The sequence below is a fragment of the Cimex lectularius genome, unplaced genomic scaffold (assembly GCF_000648675.2).
Source record: "Cimex lectularius strain Harlan isolate CLEC.00 unplaced genomic scaffold, Clec_2.1 scaffold10, whole genome shotgun sequence".
NCBI lineage: Eukaryota > Metazoa > Arthropoda > Insecta > Hemiptera > Cimicidae > Cimex > Cimex lectularius.
The window spans coordinates 3,503,408-3,522,074 of record NW_019392665.1 but is presented as its reverse complement, the minus strand read 5'-3'; the positions used below and the strand labels follow the sequence as shown (position 1 = coordinate 3,522,074).

Sequence of the window (18,667 nt, the reverse complement as noted above, 5' to 3'; positions counted from 1 at the left end):
AAAGTGGCAACTTTAAAATATTTTCAAAATAGATTTGGAATTTCCTCTGCATAAACTATCTCATCCAAAACGCCAGCAGAAAGTTATATCTTTATGTTGAAAATAATCCAAGCGAGACTTTGCGGACTGGTGAAATGCGCCGAACGAAAAACTGCATCTTCTCCCAATTTCTTGTGTGTTTGTTCTCATTTTTTAAATTTTTTTTTATTTTAGAACGTGGAATAAGAGAGTATAAGAAGCCAAATTATTAAAAAAAAATTGGAGGGGGTGTTAAAAGCGAGGCCAGCCGGGCCAGACATTTCTGTTAAAAATATGCATTCGGAAATTTGACCTAATTTTTAGCTTATTTTATTTGTAAAAAGAAAATATAGTATCATAAATGTTGAATGGTCAAAAGCGAGGCTAGACGAGTAGTGATAAAAGGATGGTTCTGGCACAGGTGATACTGGCACACTTGATGGGGTCTGGTGGGGGATAATTTCATGGGGTCTGGTGGGGGATAATTTCATTGGGTCTGACGATGTTATGATTGATGGGGTCTGGTGGGGGATTACTCCATGGGGTTTGACGATGTTATGACGTCACGGAAAGGGGGAACAGGCACAGATGACGTCACTTGAAGGGGAACTGGCACAGATGACGTCACTTGAAGGGGGAGCTGGCACAGATGACGTCACTTGAATGGGGAGCTGGCACAGATGACGTCACTGGAAGGGGGAGCTGGCGCAGATGACGTCACTTGAAGGGGGAGCTGGCACAGGTGGCGTCACTGCAAGGAGCTACTGGCACAGGGTCAAAGTCCAACTTTTCAGGACCGCCTCACACGTCATCACGCCTCACTCATGGGGGCTGACGGTGTATAGATTTCTGCCCCCCCCCTTTGTAGATACTGGGACCGCCTCGGTCCAAGGAGTAATCCCCCACCAAACCCCATGAAATTATCCCCCACCAGACTCCATGAAATTATCCCCCCACCAGACCCCATCAAGTGTGCCAGTATTCACTTTGCCAGAACCGGCCTTTTATCACTACTTAGACGGACCAGTGATTGGTTTTCGAAAATCCGTCTAACGAGAAAAAGAGCATATTTTTTCCAAATTTCATGTCTACGTTCTATTTTTTTTTCTTTTTTTGGGGGGAAAGGGATGGGTGGTCAAAAGCGAGGCTAGACGTACCAGTGATTCGAAAATACGTCTGACGAGAAAAAGCGCATTTTTTTCCAATTTTCATATCTCTATTGTCTAATTTTGATTTTTTTTTGTCAGGTGGAATAAGAAAATATAAGGGGCCAAAACGGTTTAACCAAGGAAAGGGGTGAGTGTGTAAAAGCTAGGCCAGCCGGACCGGTGATGATTAGTTTTCGACAATGCGTTCAGAAAGTGCATTTTTTCCAAATTTCATGTTTGTTTCATGTTTCATGTTTTTTTTTTTTTTTGCCACGTGGAGTAAGAAAATATAGGAGCCATAATAGGAGGAGTAAAAAGGGGGGTGTTAACAGCGAAGCCAGACGGATCAATTAAATTTCTTCAAAAAAAAAAAAAAAAAAAAACGGAAATATTTTCTAATTCCAGTTTTATTTATTTTTCTTATTTTATGTACAATAAGAAAATTTAGGGAGCAGAAAGGGTTGTGTGATTAAAGCGAGGCTAGGCGGACCAGAGATCTGTTCTTATTCTGTTCAATCACTGCCCGCTTATTGGCTTTTCCACTCCACTTTGTCTTCAATTTATCACAGTAACTTAAAATTTCATCTTTTTGTTATCCTCTTTGTTGAGCTGTTTCAGCCTGAGATTTAATCTTGTTGAGCAGAAAAAGATTCGGCGAACTAGAAATGGATAGATTAAAATACAAATTAATTGTCTATCCGGCCCAAGAAATGCAGTGGGAAGTTTGTTTTCACTATATTAAAACGAAATATTTTTCTTCTCGATTTTTTTCAGAAAGGAAAGACGCCGAAAAGAAGTTCGACTGCCCCTCATGCAGAAAAAGCTACGTCAGGCGGTCCCACCTTTTACGACACAAGAAGTTCGAATGCGGCAAATCGCCAGCGTTCAGCTGTCCCCATTGCCCCCACAGGACGAAGCTAAAAGAAAATCTCAAAAGGCACATTGCCAACAAACATTTTTTTGTACAAGAGTTTCCCCAATAGAGGCTTATTTAAATATTTTAATTATTTTTTCATGAGCAGCTTCCCAGCTTTTCCAGGTTTCCGCCGTCGTTTAAAAAAAATCGAACCGAAATCAGCACCACGGGTTGTAACACGACTTTATTTCTAGGTCCACAGGTGGTTTTGAAGCCGCATCGTTGCCCCGGCTGTGGTAAAACTTACAAAAGGAAGGCTCACCTTTTGCGCCATCTTAAGTTCGAATGCGGCCAAGCACCGCGATTCTCCTGCATTTACTGCTCTCACAAGTCGAAATTGAAAGACAATCTTAAGAAACACATGTACAACCAGCATTTGGAGGAAACATTAAAAAACGGCTTCAATATAACAACACCTACAACCCGTTTATAATCTGTTTAGAATTAGAGTCTAGTTTTATAATTTAAAATTTAATACCTACGTTAGGTGAGTTTGACCGGGTGAAATATTTCCACGACAGTATTTTAAAGCTGCATTTTCAGTTCTAGGATACAGCGGGTCGGCGGCTTCGTACTTCTTCTGCACCGGCTGCAACAAGCGGTACAAGCACAAGTCCCATCTGAAGCGCCATCTTAAGTACGAGTGCGGGAAGGAGCCGCAGTTCGCCTGTCCGCATTGTCCGTATAGGGCCAAGTTGAAGCACGCCCTCAAAAGCCACATGTCCCACAGACACCTCGGCTTCAACAACGTCTACTCGTTTTGTTCCGAATGATGCTTTTATTGTTGTGAAATAAAGTGTTAAGTTTTGGTGAATTTTTATATTCCCTCCTCAATAAAAAGAGATTTGACGGTGGGTGAAGTCCGATGCAGTTTTGTTACTCGGTGTAAATTGGATTAATCGCAAATATACGATTTAACATAATAAAGACTTTTCCTTACTGTACGAAAAACTTTATATAAAAATATTTAAAAAACCACTATCGAATTTTTACCCCCCCCCCCATTAATACTAAAAAAAAAACCACATTTTTTAAGGATGGATCATTTTGGTATGCCTTATTTTGGATCATTTTGGTACAGACCAAAGCAGCGAGTATGGGCAGACCAAAATGGTCGGAAACAATCAATACAGGTTACAATACACATCCCAATAGGGAATCTAACATTTTTTAATTAAATTTATTTTTTTCCGTAAAGTTAAACTTTACCTATCATTTCCATCTGCCTTGGTTTTCTTTGGTTCGCAGAGTTCTCTCAGAAGCGTTTCAAATCCTCGCCATCTTCAGAGTGTCTGTGTGAGTTTATTAGTAAATTTGAAATGTATTTTCCTCGTTTAAAAAACCCATCAAGTATGGGTGGACCACAGGAGGAAATATCAAGATTATTTTTGTTTTTAGCTCGAACTTTCCGATCGTTTTGGCATGGCACGTTTTGGTTGCAAATGCGTGTCTAGCCATTTTAAGTAGGGGGGTCCGAGGGTATTGGTTAGCGGTTGACGGTGCCTCGCCGTGCTTAAAACCCGTACGACCGCTGAAGATTGCAAACCGCAGGAACTCGTCTCACAGGCCAAAATGATCGGAAACCTGTAGGTTCATAGCCCGGGCAGATTTTTAGAAAATTCTGTTCTTCAGCGGCGATCCGCCGAAAAAGATAAAAACGGGAAAAAAGTTTAAAAACCCTAACTCTCGATATGTGCATTCTTTCTATTTCCATTTCTTCTTTTTTCTTATTAGACTTGAATATGGATAGGTTTTCTGTTTTCCTTAAAATAAATAATTAAATAAACAACTTTTAGATCAAGTTAAGTTTAAACTTAATTTGACACTACTTAAAAAAAATAAATAAATAAAGTTAACGAAACATTGTTATTGAAATTATTGGCTCGTCCTAAATAGGTTTTTTCTTATGTCTCCTCTTGATACATGTTTTTGTAAAGTTCTACTTCATCGATAAAGGTTTTTTCCGTTTTGCTGGCCTTTTAAAAAGAATAATAAATTAATAAATTTGTGGCACTACTTCAAAAAAGAAAGTTAACGAAACATTGGTATAGAAAGTATTTTTTTTGTCTTCTAAATGATTTTTTCTTATGACTCCTATCGATAGACGCTTTTAAGGCTCTTTTTCGTCGCAAAAGTGTTTTTTTACTTTTGCGTACTTTTTTAAAAAGAATAATAAGTTAATAAACTTGGCACTGATACAAAAAAGAAAGTTAAGGAATTATTGGTGTAGAAATTTTTTTGGGGGGGTTCTAAATGTTTTTTCTTGTCCCATCTGAATAGGTGTTTTTTAAGGCTCTTTTTCATAGGTAAAAGTTTTTGCTTTTTGCTTCCTCGATTTTATAGAGTAATAGTTAGTAAACTTGGCACTGTTACAAAAAAGAAAGTTAACGAATCATTGGTACAGAAATTACTTTTTAGGTTTTAAATGTTTTTTCTTTTGTCTCATCTCTACAGTTGTGTTTTTAAGGCTCTTTTTCATAGGTAAAAGTTTTTGCTTTCTGCTTCCTCGTTTTTATAGAGTAATAGTTTAATAAACTTGGCACTGATACAAAAAAGAAAGTTAACGAATTATTGGTATAGAAATTACTTTTTTAGGTTCTAAATGTTTTGTCTTATCTCCCATCTCGATAGTTGTTTTTTTAAGGCTCTTTTTCATAGGTAAAAGTTTTTTGCTTTCTGCTTCCTCGTTTTTATAGAGTAATAGTTTAATAAACTTGGCACTGGTACAAAAAAGAAAGTTAACGAATTATTGGTATAGAAATTACTTTTTTAGGTTCTAAATGTTTTGTCTTATCTCCCATCTCGATAGTTGTTTTTTAAGGCTCTTTTTCATAGGTAAACGTTTCCTCGTTATTATAGAGTAATAGTTTAATAAACTTGGCACAGTTCAAAAAAGAAAGTTAAGGAATCATTGGGTATATATAAATTATTTTTTATGTTCTAAATAGGCTTTTTTTTATCTTTCCTCGTCAGACGCCTTTTCTTCACCGGAGGTTTGTTCCTTGTTTAAAATGAATAATAATAAACTTGGTACTTCACAAAAAGTTAACGAACAGTTAATGGAAGTTTCTGAGGCCTTCTCTGTTGATGGAAATCTCTTGTATAATGAGTAATTTTTAAATACGTTTTACCTTTGTTCTTTTTGTTTCAGAATGTAACAAAGTTAAAGTGTTCTTTTTAAATAATAAATACGTTTTTTTTTACAATAAATATCATGACTTTTATTCCATTAGCTTTTAGCAAAAGTTAAAATTTCAAATGGTCAAGGCAATAAGAAACAAAAAATACCAAAGAAAGTCTTCAAGTAATATATTAAAAATTGAAATTTCAGCGAGGCACAAGGACAAGACGAACTACTTCGCCTGTCAGAACTGTGATAAGTCCTACAAGAGGAAATGGCACCTGAAAAGGCACGTCGACTTCGAATGCGGAAAAGAGCCAACGTTCCAGTGTCCCAACTGTCCTTACAGGGCAAAGTTGAAAGACAGCCTGAAAACCCACCTAGTCCTGAAACATTTCTATTCCCGTTGATCTTTTACTTTTTTTTTTTTTTTTTGTAATTGTAATTCTCCTAATAAACTGTTTTCGTGTTAGAATTTTTTGAAATTTTAGAAGATAAGGTTTAGATTTCAGGAGGGGACGCGTGACGTATCGAGAACCGGGTTTCTAGGTCCCCTGATATTCTGCTTATTTACTTCTAGGTGACGTGAACACTTCACGGCAGACTTACCGTTGCGACAGGTGCCTCAGGGTTTATTATTCAAAGGGAGGACTTTGCAACCACAAGAAGAACGAGTGCGGAATCGAACCGCAGTTTCGCTGCCCGTACTGCTCTCATACAACGCGTCATAAGCAGGCGTTGATCCTGCACATCGTGAAGCGTCACAAGATGAACCCTTTTGTGACGATCACCTGAAGAAGCCAGTACCCGGAGTTTTTCCATTACTGATTTTTATTTTTTATTTTGTAGATAAATTGAATAAAAGATTCACGTGCAGCAAGTGTTTCACTTCTTACAAGCATAAGCATACTTTGACAAAACATGTCAAATACGAGTGCGGGATCGAGAAGCAGTTCGGCTGCCAATTTTGCCCTTTCAAGTCCAAAAGGAAGCACAACGTCAAAACTCATGCCATCAGAATTCACAGCTTGTTATTGGGATAATTATATTAGTAACTTTTTTTTTAATTCTGTGACAAATATACTGTTATTTTAACAATTATTGAACTGTTCATTCAAAATAAAAATTGATTCTAAAACCCACGAACGAGTTATAATGGCCCATGCCTTCCAGATCCTCACGATGGTAAATTCACTCCAATCTTTTCCTTTAACACTGAAGTAAAAATTAAATTTAAAAAAAAATCATGGAACCTTACCTAGACATATCAATTAATAATATATTTTATTTTTACCTAGATAAAATTTCTCTTTTAGCCGAGGTATGGCCAAAATCTAAAGGTTTCGACCCGGAAAAGAAAATATAATAAATATAACGGATGATACAATTAGTTATTTTTTGTTTGACTTTCCACGATTTGTGTGGATATTGTTTCACAAATCGTGGAAAGTCAAACAAAACCAATGATGAAATAATTGTTTCCTACCGCCGTAATTTGACTTTTATTTTTATTTTTTTTTATCATCCTTCACAAAGGTTCCGAATTTTTTTTTTTTTTGCGAGTTTTCATTTTTGAAGTATTTGATGATGTGGAATATAGAGAAATAATTTTTTTTTCGACATTGTTTCACAAATCGTGGGAAGATGAACAAAAACAAAGATGAAATAATTGTTTCCTTCGGCTCTAATTTGACTTTTAATTTTTTTTTTATCGTCCTTGACAAAGGTTCCGAAAATGATTTTTAGCGAATATTCATCTTTGAAGTATTTGGTGATGTGGAATGCAGTGGAATATTTTTTTTTGTTTTCATTGTTTCACAAATCGTTTAAAAGAAAACAAAAAAGAATTAAAAAGAACTTTTTAGTCATTGTGTGCGATTTTCCTGTCGATGTTAACTATATCAAGTCCCCATATTATTAATTTCTCACCATCTTTAGGTAAAGACTGGATTTTATTTGTTAAAATTTAATTAGTTTAATGTTAATGCGTTTTTGATGGAAGCAAAACTAAGCATTACTGGCTCGGTTAACATTATGTTTTTCAATGTCATGTAAACACAAAAAAGTAAATAAATAATTGTACTGTTTGTAATAGTGATAATTTGATTGGTTGGGTTGGACTAGGATAATTATGAAATAATTTCTTTTTTAATTACTCTATTTGTATGTGCTTTATAAACTATATTTTAAAAAATTAATTGGATTTTTATTTTATTAATAATAAATATTTTTGGCTGTTGAAGTTGAACTGGTTTCTAATTCCTTGGCTTCCAGGTTAGGTATGGTTTTGTTTTTATAAATGTGTTTTGTTAGATGTACATAATTTGTCCGATCCGTCTCTTTACTCCTTCGATTTATTTATTTTCTCGAGGTATTATTGATATACTCATATATTCGAAGTATTCCATTGTGCCAACCTCGAACCCCGGTCCTTCCAATAGTGTTCCAGCTTCCGACCCCCCCGCCTCCTCCGAGATGATGACGACACGCTCTATAATTTTCTCCCGTTGGTTTTTTCAGGTCACTTTTTGTTCAAGCCGTTGAAACAGTTTCAGTGCGACGGCTGCCCGAGAAGGTACATGAACAAAAGGTCGCTGTACAACCACAGAAAGTACGAATGCGGGCGGAAACCGCCCATCTGGTGTCCCCACTGCGAGTACAAAACCTATTGGAGGGGTCATCTCAAATCTCATATATTTCGGAAGCACACCAATATATCATAAAAATACATTTGCAAAAATATATGTTTTTATCATGTAAATAATTTATTAACGTGATTTGTATTAAATGTATTTATGTTTGTTGTCACGGGTCGTTTCTTTACTTCCTTATTTTGATTGGTCATGTGACTTGGTACTTTTTTGTAAAAAGCAATAAAAGAAAACAGGTAAAAAATACAATTTTGTACATGGTTAATGTAATTTTGTACTTTCTCAATAGTTACCTTGAAAATTGGTGGGCGGTATGTTGCGTTTTACTCAGGCGGTTTTTTAAAAATACTATTCGTTTCTCCGTTCTCTCTATTTAATCGTGTCAATCCCTTTCTTTTTTTTAGGCAAATTTCATCGATGCGATATTTGCAATAAGGTATACAAGAACGAGAAGAGCCTCAAGAGGCACAAGAGGTACGAGTGCGGAGTCGATCCCCAGTTCTCCTGCATCCACTGCGATTACAAGTCGAAACAGAGGGTCTCCTTGATGAGGCACATCGCTTGTCGGCACACTCCGGGATTTTCTTTTTGACAAACCAAATAAAGACCTGTAACGAATAATGACACGATTTCGATGTCTTTCTTTTATTTCAAAATACAAATGCTCTCTTGACCTTCTCATATCTCACATATTTCTCAAGTGCACCAACACAAACGACTTTATGTAATTAATTTAAATATATTCATTTTGTCGTGAGACCTTGCTTTTTATTTTGAAGAATTTATGTGATTTTCCCTTTTTAAAGGAGACCAAATGTTGGTCTCAACAAGTGTTTTAATAACCTTCTAGGCTACTTCCTTAATAAAGTTTTGGTGGGCGGAATGTTTGTACAGATTTTCCCAAAACGCCTTCCGTTTCTTTAGTTTTGTTTAAAACATAGATTAATTTTTTTATAATTATACTCTTTGATATTTGATTATGGCTATTAGTAAGAAAGTACAAGAAAATGGCCGGTACTGGAAGAAATTCGAGTGTGGAGTCCAGTTTTTCTATCCTCTGTGTAGATTATAAGTCGAAGCAGTAAGTCCGTTTGAAAATACCAGCCTCCACAAGCAGAAAACTCCGAGGAAAGTGCGCATTTCTCAAAAGGTGAATGTATTTTGTATTGAACTTATTTTTTTTTCGACTTTTAAAGGGGGCGAATCTTTCGTTTATGCTTGGTTTATGATCTAAGTTTGTGTTGAGTACTTAAAGTCCTCAGTGAGGAGTTGGGCGGAATGCTGATATTGTTTTCTATTTCCCAACAGCTGAATGTTTGTTTATTCTTATAATATGACAATTCCTATTCTTTTTTAGAGGAATTTCACCCTTGCGATGTCTGCATGAAACGTTACAAGAGCACGAGGAGCCTGCAGAGGCACAAGAAGTACGAGTGCGGAATCGAACCCCAGTTCCTCTGCACATATTGCGACTACAAATCAAAGCACAAAGGTACTTTGTTGAGACACTTCGCCTGCCGGCACGCCACGCAATTTTGTGACGTTTTAAAAGGAGACAACTCCAGAGGATAAAGCATCTAGAAAAAATTACATGGTTTGCCATTCAATTCAGCGAGGAAAAGTAGAGATGCTGATCTGTTTGGTAAGAACAAATTCAAGTGGAGGGATCATCTCGAATCTCTTGTATTTCCAAAGCACACCAACATTTTATACAAACAAATACAAATTTCCATGTAAATACTTCTGACGTAATTAAATATATTTTGTTCGTGAGACGTTTTTTGACTTCTTCTTCCTTTTGGAGAAATTTATGTGGAAGGATTTTCTCTTTTAAAAGTGGATAAACTATAGTTTCACCTAGTTTTGAGTTGGCCTTACAGAAATTTGGTGGGCGGGATGTTTGTATGTATCAAAATTTTTCACAATACCTACATCATTTTACTAAATTAATAATGTCTTCCTTTTTTTTTAAATTTTTTTTTTTTAAAGATTGATATTTGTAAGAATAGGTAGCAGTGACCGGTGCAGGAAGAAATACGAGTGTGAAATTGAACCCGTTTTTCCTGTCTTCTATGTAAATTGGTGGGCGGAATGCTGAATTTTCTTCTTTTCCTTTAACTACTTTGTTTGTTTTTGTTTTTCCTTTTTTAGTGCTGTAACATAACCATTCGTATTTTTTTTTCAGACAAACTTCATTATTGCGATATTTGCATGAAACGTTTCAAGAGCTCGAGGACCCTGCATAGGCACAAGAAGTACGAGTGCGGAATCGAACCCCAGTTCCTCTGCACATATTGCGACTACAAATCAAAGCGGAAAAGTACTTTGTTAAGACACATCGGATGCCGGCACACCGCGCAATTTTGTGAGAGTTTAAAAGGAGACAACTCCCAAGGATAAATTACGCGGAAAAATTTCCATGGTTTGCGATTCAACTCAGAGAAAAAATGCAGACGTTGATTTATTGTGTAACGTAATTAGTAAAAAAATATATTTTGTTGAGACGTTTCTTGAGTTTTTCTTCCTTTTGGAGAAACTTACGCAGAAGGATTTTTTCTTTGAAAAGTGGATAAACTATAGTTTTCACCTAGTTTTGAATTCTCCTTATTGAAATTTGGTGGACGGAATGTTTGTATGTATCAGAATTTTTAAGAATACTTACCTCATCTTACTAGTTTAAGAAACGTCTTCTTTTTTTAGGCATAATGTGATATTTGTAAAACTAGGTAGCAAGGTACATGGCTGGTACAGGAAGAAGTACGAGGTGAAGTCGAACCCATGTTCTTCCTATGTTCATTGTAAATTGGTGGACGGAATGCTCAACTTTCTTCTTTTTCTTCGACTACTTTATTTTTTAGTCCTGTAACATAACCACTCGTATATTTTTTTAGACAAACTTCATCATTGCGATATTTGCATGAAACGTTTCAAGAGCTCGAGGACCCTGCATAGGCACAAGAAGTACGAGTGCGGAGTCGAACCTCAGTTCCTCTGCACACATTGCGACTACAAGTCGAAGCAGAAAGGTAGTCTGCTGAGGCACATCGCCTGCAGGCACATGACACAATTTTCATTCTGATAACTACAAAAGACACAACTTCCTAGGATAAAACATCCAGAAAAATTTCATGTTTTGAATTTTAAGAGGAAAAAAGATCCGATGAGGATCTGCTGTGCGAGTACAAATAAACTGGTGGGATCATCTGGAACCTCTCACATTTCGAAATCACACCTATATTTTATATATAATTTCGATGTAAATACTGGCGTAATTAGTATTAAATATATACATATTTTTCATGAGATTTTTCTTGATTTTACTTCCCTTTTGGAAAATTTACATACACGGTTTTTTTCGTTTGAAATGACCATATAAATATAGATTTCAGCAAATTTTGAGCCGTCATTTTTACATTTACTTCCTTAATGGAATTTGGTGGGCGGAATGTTTGTACGTATCTGACTTTTCAGGATTCCTACCTCTTTCTATTACTTTAATGGATGTCTTTTTTTCTTTTCTAGACCGACGTTATTAAAATATTTGTAAAAATAGGTGTCCGGTACCGGATGGACTAGGGAGTGCGGAATCGAACCAATGTTCTTCCCTTTTCTGTATGATTACGTCGAAGCAGAAAGTTCGTTTGAGATCATCTCTTCAAGGAAAGTATGAAAAAATGCGTATTTATCATAAAATACTTGGAAAGCGTTCCTTTTTTTAATATGAAACAGGTGGACATGTATTTTCTACATATGATTTAATATTGGATTTAGTACTAAGTCCTCAGTGAAAATTGGTGGGCGGAATGTTCAGCATTTTTCTTCTTCAGCTTTATGTTTTTTTCTGTTCTTTAACATATCGATTCGTTATTTTTTAGATAAACGACATCATTGCGATATTTGCTTGAAACGTTACAAGAGCACAAGGAGTCTGAAAAGGCACAAGAAGTACGAGTGCGGAGTCGAACCCCAGTTTCTCTGCATGTATTGCGATTTCAAGTGTAAACAGAAAGGTAGTTTATTAAGACACGTCGCCCGCTGGCACGTGCCACAATTTTCTTTCTGACAGTTCAAAAGGAGGCAACAAAAACTAGTAAAATTACATGACGTTTGTGTTAATCCAGAGAGGACAAATAGAGATGGTTATCTCCGTTCATACAAATCGAACAGGAGGGATCATCTAGCATCTCATATATTTCGAAATCACACCAAAATTATTATACATATAAAAGCAATTCTCATGTAAATAAATTCGCTGATGTAATTATTAAATATATTTGTTTATTGCCGCGAGACGTTTATTTACTTTTCCTTTTTTGATTGGAACTGTGCTTTTCTCTTTGGATTTCTCTTTCTCTTTTTTAATGTCATTTTATTTTTAAACCTTATTCTTTATTTTATAGACGGAATTTTGGTATTCTTTTCCTGCTATTCTTTCACAATCCCTACCTACTTCTACCTAATTTTTTTAGGGTTTGTTTTCGCCTGTAGAATTGTTTATTTTTTTTTTTAGGAAAATACTATGTATGCGATGTTTGCTTCAATAGATACAAGAATAGGTGGAATCTTAAAAGACACAAGAAGTACGAGTGCGGAGTCGAACCCCAGTTCCCGTGTCCGCATTGCGAGTACAAGTCTAAGCAGAAAGGACATCTGAAAATTCACATCGCCCGTCGCCACACGCCCAAAACTCCACCAACTTAAGACGTTTCAATTGAAGTAAATTTGTTAATAATATAAAACTTACAAAATTATTATAATAAATGAGATCGATTTCTTTTTCAGAACGAAGGAATACGCTCAGGCTTCATGCAGAGCCAGGGCAAATTTCAATGCTTGCTGGATCCGAAAGATCTAGTGTCACTGGAAGTCCAAATCCGACTGGAGGGGTCTCAAATCACATATTATTTTTATCTCATTGACCTTAAAAAAAAGTATTTTCCATGTAAATAATTCAATAATTATCTGATATAATTAGTAGGAAATATATTGATTTATTCTCGTAAGGCTTTTCTTTAATTTTCCTTCACTGTGGGTAACGACATGGTTTTTCTCATTAGAGAAAGAGCGTGGGAAAAAAACGAGATAAAGCGTGGTAATTTTGGATTTCTTAGGTGAGAATCGGCGTGTGGAAGGTTTCTGATATTCTCTTTTTAGATTTTATTTTATTACATTGTCGATACTTTTATTTTATTTATTATTATTTTTTAGACAAACCTCATCAATGCGATGTTTGCGCGAAACGGTACAAGAGCAAGAGGAGCCTGAAGAACCACAAGAAGTACGAATGCGGAGTGGAACCGCAGTTTTCCTGTCCCCACTGCGATTACAAGTCCAAGCAGAAAGGGACTTTGAAAACTCATATCGCCTGCCGGCACATGCTAAATTCCATGATTTGTTGATATTTCCAATACCCGGGAAAAAATTCTATTTAGCATAAGATACATGTGTGTGGCTTTTTTTTTTTCAGAAGGGAAAAAATACAAATGCTCAGGATGCTACAAGGCGTACCGACACGTGCAGAGCCTGAACAACCATAGGAAGTTCGAATGCGGCAAGGAGCCGCAGTTCGTATGCCCGTTCTGTTCCTACAAGTCATGGCAGAAGGTCAACCTGAAACGCCACCTCTTCCTCATCCACAAAGCCCACTATAATTCGGTCCAGGACAAAACCTGTAACACGTTCCAATAAAATCTCATTACGGGTGTTATTTTATTTAGAAGGAGATGGTTAAACGGCGGCCGTTGATATCTAATTGACAAGAGGGTTCTTTACAGGACTCTTCCTCTGCGGGCTCTGCAACAAAACTTACAAGTACAAGAGGAATCTGATGGCACATCAGAAGTACGAATGCGGTAAAGAGCCGCCATTCTTCTGCACCAACTGCGGCTACAGGACCGCCTTCAAAAGCAACCTGAGAAGACATATATTCAACATACATGGACAATTAGCCATTTAAGAAGAGAATTCAATCGTGTTACTAATCATTTAAAAATAAACTTTATTTTTGAAACCTGGTTCAAGAGTTTTCCAATATTTTCTTCCCACCAATCCAAAAACGATATGGTTCATTACTTACAGCGGTTTTCTCATTAATTGATTACTTTGATTTAGACTCATTCAAACTTATCCAATTATTTTGCATGTTGGCATACAAGTATCCTGAACGGAAATAATCTCATTATGGATTTCACTAAGAAAAGATAAATCGGCCGGGGGAAAAAATAAAGAATCGATGACAAAAAGTATTCTAAAGAATGGGATAATGAACGAATGTGTGAGAGCGAGAAACTGAGAATATGAGAAAGTAAAGTCGAGAGAATGAGTAAGGAAATCAGACATAAAGTGGTTGAGAGTGATGGCGTGTGAAGAATGATATCGAGATTTAAAAAATTTCAGTGTCACGAGCGGGATTCGAACCCACGACCTTCCGCTCAATACGCCTCTACTCTACCACTTGAGCTATCCCCCTTTTTCCCTCCTTTTTGCCATTTTTCAAATGTCGTGTAATCTATTTCATTCTCGGCGACAAATGAAATGGCCACGGAGAGCTTTAGTGAAGTATACTTCATTTTGATTATTACTTCTATTAGGTTTCGTGGTCCGATTGACTAAATAAATTCTTTTTAATTAATTAATCTTTAATTAAGGTTTTGGTCGAGATAAAAAAGTCAGTGTCATGAGTCAGGTCGTGGGTTCGAATCCCGCTCGTCACACTGACTTTTTTATCTCGACCAAAACCTTAATTAAAGATTAATTAATTGAAAAGAATTTTTTTGTTCAATCGGACCACGAACCCAAAATTTCTTGACGAACAGCGTGTCTTTTCATTTTTGATTTCTGGGAGTCCATATCCTAGAGGATTTTTGAAAGGTATTTTTTAAGCGAGGCCCAAACAGTCTCCAGTGAAAACCACAATCGCCAAACCTCAACGATTGTACTTTACAGGGGCGAACTTCGTTTGCGATGTCTGCTCAAAGTCGTACAAGTACCTGAGGAACCTCAGGAGCCACAAGAAATACGAATGCGGGGTCGAGCCCAAGTTCTCCTGCCCCCACTGTGACTACAAGGCGAAGCAAAGGGCCCACCTCAAGTCCCACATCATCATGAAACACCCCGCCTCGACTTCCTATCAAAAGTTGTATCTTTACGGAAAACAATAAATAATAGTCATGCAAATCTCGGCCCCTTTTTTCCCCAAACCCCTGAATCTTTCAGAAGCGAGGTAACCTATTCTGTCTTAACTTTCGTTACATGATTTGATTTTTTTTTCCTTTATGTCAGAAGAGAGAATGTTCAGGTGTATCGACTGTGGAAAGTCTTACAAGCATAACTCCAGCTTGTACAAGCACAGGAAAGACGAATGCGGAAAGGAACCGCAGTTCTCCTGCCCAGTTTGCCCTTTCAAGTCGAAGCAGAAGGCAAATTTGAAGTCGCACGTTTTCAAAAAGCACTACTCCTTCGGTAAGTAACAGCCAATTAAAAACTCACAAAATTCTATTATTTTTCTAATAATCTATATTTTGCAGGGCAGTTCTTCCGGCCGGAGCAGAAACAATCGAGCGAAAAATTCGAATAATCTTTTATTGCTGTTTTTCTATAAAATAAAAAAGACTGGGAAATGTCGCTGTTCTTATTCTTACCACCAGGCCCCTTTGTTTCTGAATAGATTTTTTGTCAACGATTTTAGAACAACATAGACACAGAAACAAAAGTGAAATTTTGGGCGATTCGATTTTTTTTAATAAGAAATTCCCATTTTTATACCAAAGAAAATGCACATAGTTATCCCCTTTTACGAATAGAAATTTTGCGTTTTTGTGTCTTATATGTTTTACTTTGTAATTACCAGTTAAATCCATTAGATTTCGTAGTCCGATTGACCAAATAACATATTTTCTTTTTTTATGAAAGGTATTGGTCGAGATAAAAAAGTCAGTGTCACTAGCGGGATTCGAACCCACGACCTTCGGCTAAATACTTCGCTGCTCTACCACTTGAGCTATCGTGACTTCGATCCGCTCGGACACCAACTTCCCAACCCACCTTGCGAATTTTCCCCCTATTTGCCAATTTTCTAATTACCTTTATTTTATTTTGTCTTCTTATTTTTTGGCAATACTCGAGGCGAATGCATTTGTATGCTTTCCCATGTATTGTTACTTCCCTTGCTCGTTCTACATAGTTATATGTGTTATTTCCGTCTTGCCCATGTGTTGTTAATACTATTGTTTTACTTGTCTTTTTTTAATGTGTTTTTATATAATCAGTTCTTTGTTTGTATTTTATGTTTGTACTAAGTGTTATTGTAAAGTTTTCTCTTCTTTTCATGTTGTTTGTATTTTAATCAACTTACCGTTCAATATATAGACATTGTTTGATGTGGTTGATCCCGACCAACGGTGGGTTTAGTCTTTAGATGTGCAACTAAGTAGCATCATCATGTCTATGTCATGCAACACTGCGCCTTTCTGTCCATCGGTTCTTGTTCAAACCTTGCCTACTTATCCATGGACTATAGAATAACCATACTACTTGACAAACTGTTAAGCTAGACATGCTAGTATTGCCAACCACTGCGCAATGATGTATTGTCATTTAGAAAAAAAAATAAACCAAAGCCTTACCAAAAAAGGTCTGGATTAACGGTAAAGTCCCTCGTACTCCGTAAAAATCGGCCGAATGATTAATTTATAGCTTGTTTTCTTTCAGGGCAGCGACGTTTCCCTTGCCTGCGCTGCGGTAAATCTTACAAGTACAAAAGCGGCCTCAAAGAACACCAAAAGTACGAGTGCGGAGTCGAACCCCAGTTCCAATGCCCGCACTGCCCTTACAAGTCGAAAATCAAGGGCAACCTCAAGACTCACATAGCCGTGCGACATATCATCATTTGATGTAATTCAATTTAAAAAAATAATAATAAAATCCATCATCTATCAACTAGAAAATTCATTTACCCGATTTGATTTTTTTTAAATTGATTGTTAATTAGGAAGGATACAGTTATAAATTTTCTCCTCTTAGGTTCACAAGGTTAAACATGTTTTGATCTTGATGCGTTGTCTTCCAAAGGAGATACACATGGGATATCTGATGCGAAACGAAACGGACCGTTGTTCACCCTTTGACACGCTGAATTAACAAAAAAAATGCTTCTTACACGTTCACATTTTTACCGTCTTCGTGATCGTCAATAAACAATGTTTTATCATGATGGCTGGGGCGTCGGTGGCCGCAACGATTTAGGCGTTGTCACGGCGCTCATCAGTGTAAGGTAAAGGTCCCGGGTTCGAATCCAGCGGCCCTGCAATCGTACTCGACTTACTTACAAATGCGCTTTTTCTCACAAACACACCGAGGGCTGATATGACCTCTGTTGTTGCGAACCCTCGTTAAAAAAAAAACTGTAAAAAAACATGGTGGTAGGTGAAAAGATCTAGGACTACATGGAGGGGGTATCCCATGGACAAGCATCCATTGCTGTTTCTTCATATTTTCACGCTTGATTTCTTTAAAATTGTCAAGTTACAGCTTCAGTTTCATTAGTATTTATAGGTGCAAGTCTTTTTGCTGTTGTAATAATAATAAAACTTAAGGACATAGTCCCTGTTCTCTTGTTCACGCAAATGTGTGTCCAGATGTGCAAACAACGTCATGCAACACCTTTGTGCCTTTCCATCGGTTCTTGTTTATAGCTTGGTGCACTTCGACTATAGAATAACTATGCTAACTGTTGGACTAGGCATGCTAGAAGGGTGTTATCATCGCGCCATCTTTGATTTGGTTGAAATAAAAGAGATGTTCCTTCCACCATGTTCTCAATTTGAATCGGCTGCGTTACGTTTAGTAGCACGTCTTGGCCCATCTCAAGCGAGAACAAGCGGACCAAGGATATGGCTAATTGACAAAAGGATCAGGGGACGGGCAAATTAAGCCGTAAAAAGTCAAAGGTGTTGTGATTATTACTAGCTCTTTTCTTCTCCACTAATTTTTGCTTAATCACTTCATTTTCCACTAATCCCTAACTGAAATTTTGTTAGCCGGCAGAGCTGCCTTGAAGTCCGAGAGTACAGTAAAGAAATCTCAACTGTTCTTCTCGCTTGGCACGAACCCCGAAGAGGGGTTAAACAGTGAGTATAAAATTTCCCCACGGTTTGTCAACTGTCGTTTATGGTTGTTTATAAACTTTTCGTTGTTGAAGATGACAGTCTTTCCTGGTTCACCTGCGTCCGGTGCAAGAAGGTCTACAAGCACAAGCAGAGCCTCAGACTCCACGTCAGGTACGAGTGCGGTAAAGACCCGCAGTTCTGCTGCCCTTACTGCCCCCACAAAGCCAGGCAGAAAGGCAACTTGAGGATGCACGTGTTTCGAATACATAAAAACATAGTGCCACATTTGATATAAAACCTACTAGTCAAAAAAAAAAAAATCTGTAACTAGAATCGGTAGTGTATGCAAATTGCTTCGCTCGTTAAAGAAACCAAAGAAAAGTGTTTTAACATGTTTTTACTCGAAATAAAGAAACCGTTGATAGAACATTTGTGAGTTGATCACCTTATAAACCTCCCCGCCTTATTTGGCCAAATCAAGGTTTTGATTTTGTCTTCTATTTATTCTTGTTTTAGACAAGCCGGCCCAGGAGAGGCACTCCTGCACGACCTGCGGGAAATCCTACAAGCATAAGCAGAGCCTGGTCGTCCATCTGAGATACGAATGTGGAAAGCTTCCGCGCTTCCAATGTCCTTACTGCGCCTACAAGACGAAGCACAAATGCTCCCTCAAACGCCATGTCATAATGAAACATCAACTTTTCGAC

General features: G+C 37.1%; 3 protein-coding genes across 3 annotated transcripts; all 3 read left to right on the top strand.

The window, feature by feature from the left end:
- Positions 1-25: 25 nt before the first annotated feature.
- On the top strand, positions 26-7,777 carry LOC106667271 (gastrula zinc finger protein XlCGF57.1-like). The gene is made up of 7 exons (XM_024225049.1): positions 26-2,205; positions 2,277-2,507; positions 2,626-2,831; positions 5,234-5,236; positions 5,316-5,349; positions 5,414-5,608; positions 5,936-7,777. The coding sequence occupies exons 1-7, from the start codon at positions 2,181-2,183 to the stop codon at positions 6,244-6,246; spliced, it is 1,005 nt and encodes a 334-aa protein (XP_024080817.1). The 5' UTR covers positions 26-2,180; the 3' UTR covers positions 6,247-7,777.
- On the top strand, positions 6,359-13,104 carry LOC106667282 (zinc finger protein 62-like). Its single transcript, XM_024225048.1, has 11 exons — positions 6,359-6,388; positions 7,741-7,859; positions 8,200-8,444; positions 8,845-8,898; positions 9,212-9,346; positions 10,040-10,174; positions 10,581-10,652; positions 10,746-10,880; positions 11,619-11,864; positions 12,365-12,570; positions 12,637-13,104. Exons 1-10 carry the CDS (start codon positions 6,359-6,361, stop codon positions 12,553-12,555), a joined length of 1,362 nt encoding a protein of 453 aa, XP_024080816.1. The 3' UTR covers positions 12,556-12,570; positions 12,637-13,104.
- LOC106667270 (zinc finger protein 135-like) lies at positions 12,895-18,387 on the top strand. Its single transcript, XM_024225047.1, has 10 exons — positions 12,895-12,946; positions 13,063-13,248; positions 13,325-13,525; positions 14,737-15,011; positions 15,070-15,076; positions 15,136-15,315; positions 15,381-16,746; positions 16,876-17,125; positions 17,892-17,981; positions 18,053-18,387. The coding sequence occupies exons 1-7, from the start codon at positions 12,895-12,897 to the stop codon at positions 15,428-15,430; spliced, it is 951 nt and encodes a 316-aa protein (XP_024080815.1). The 3' UTR covers positions 15,431-16,746; positions 16,876-17,125; positions 17,892-17,981; positions 18,053-18,387.
- Positions 18,388-18,667: the final 280 nt, after the last annotated feature.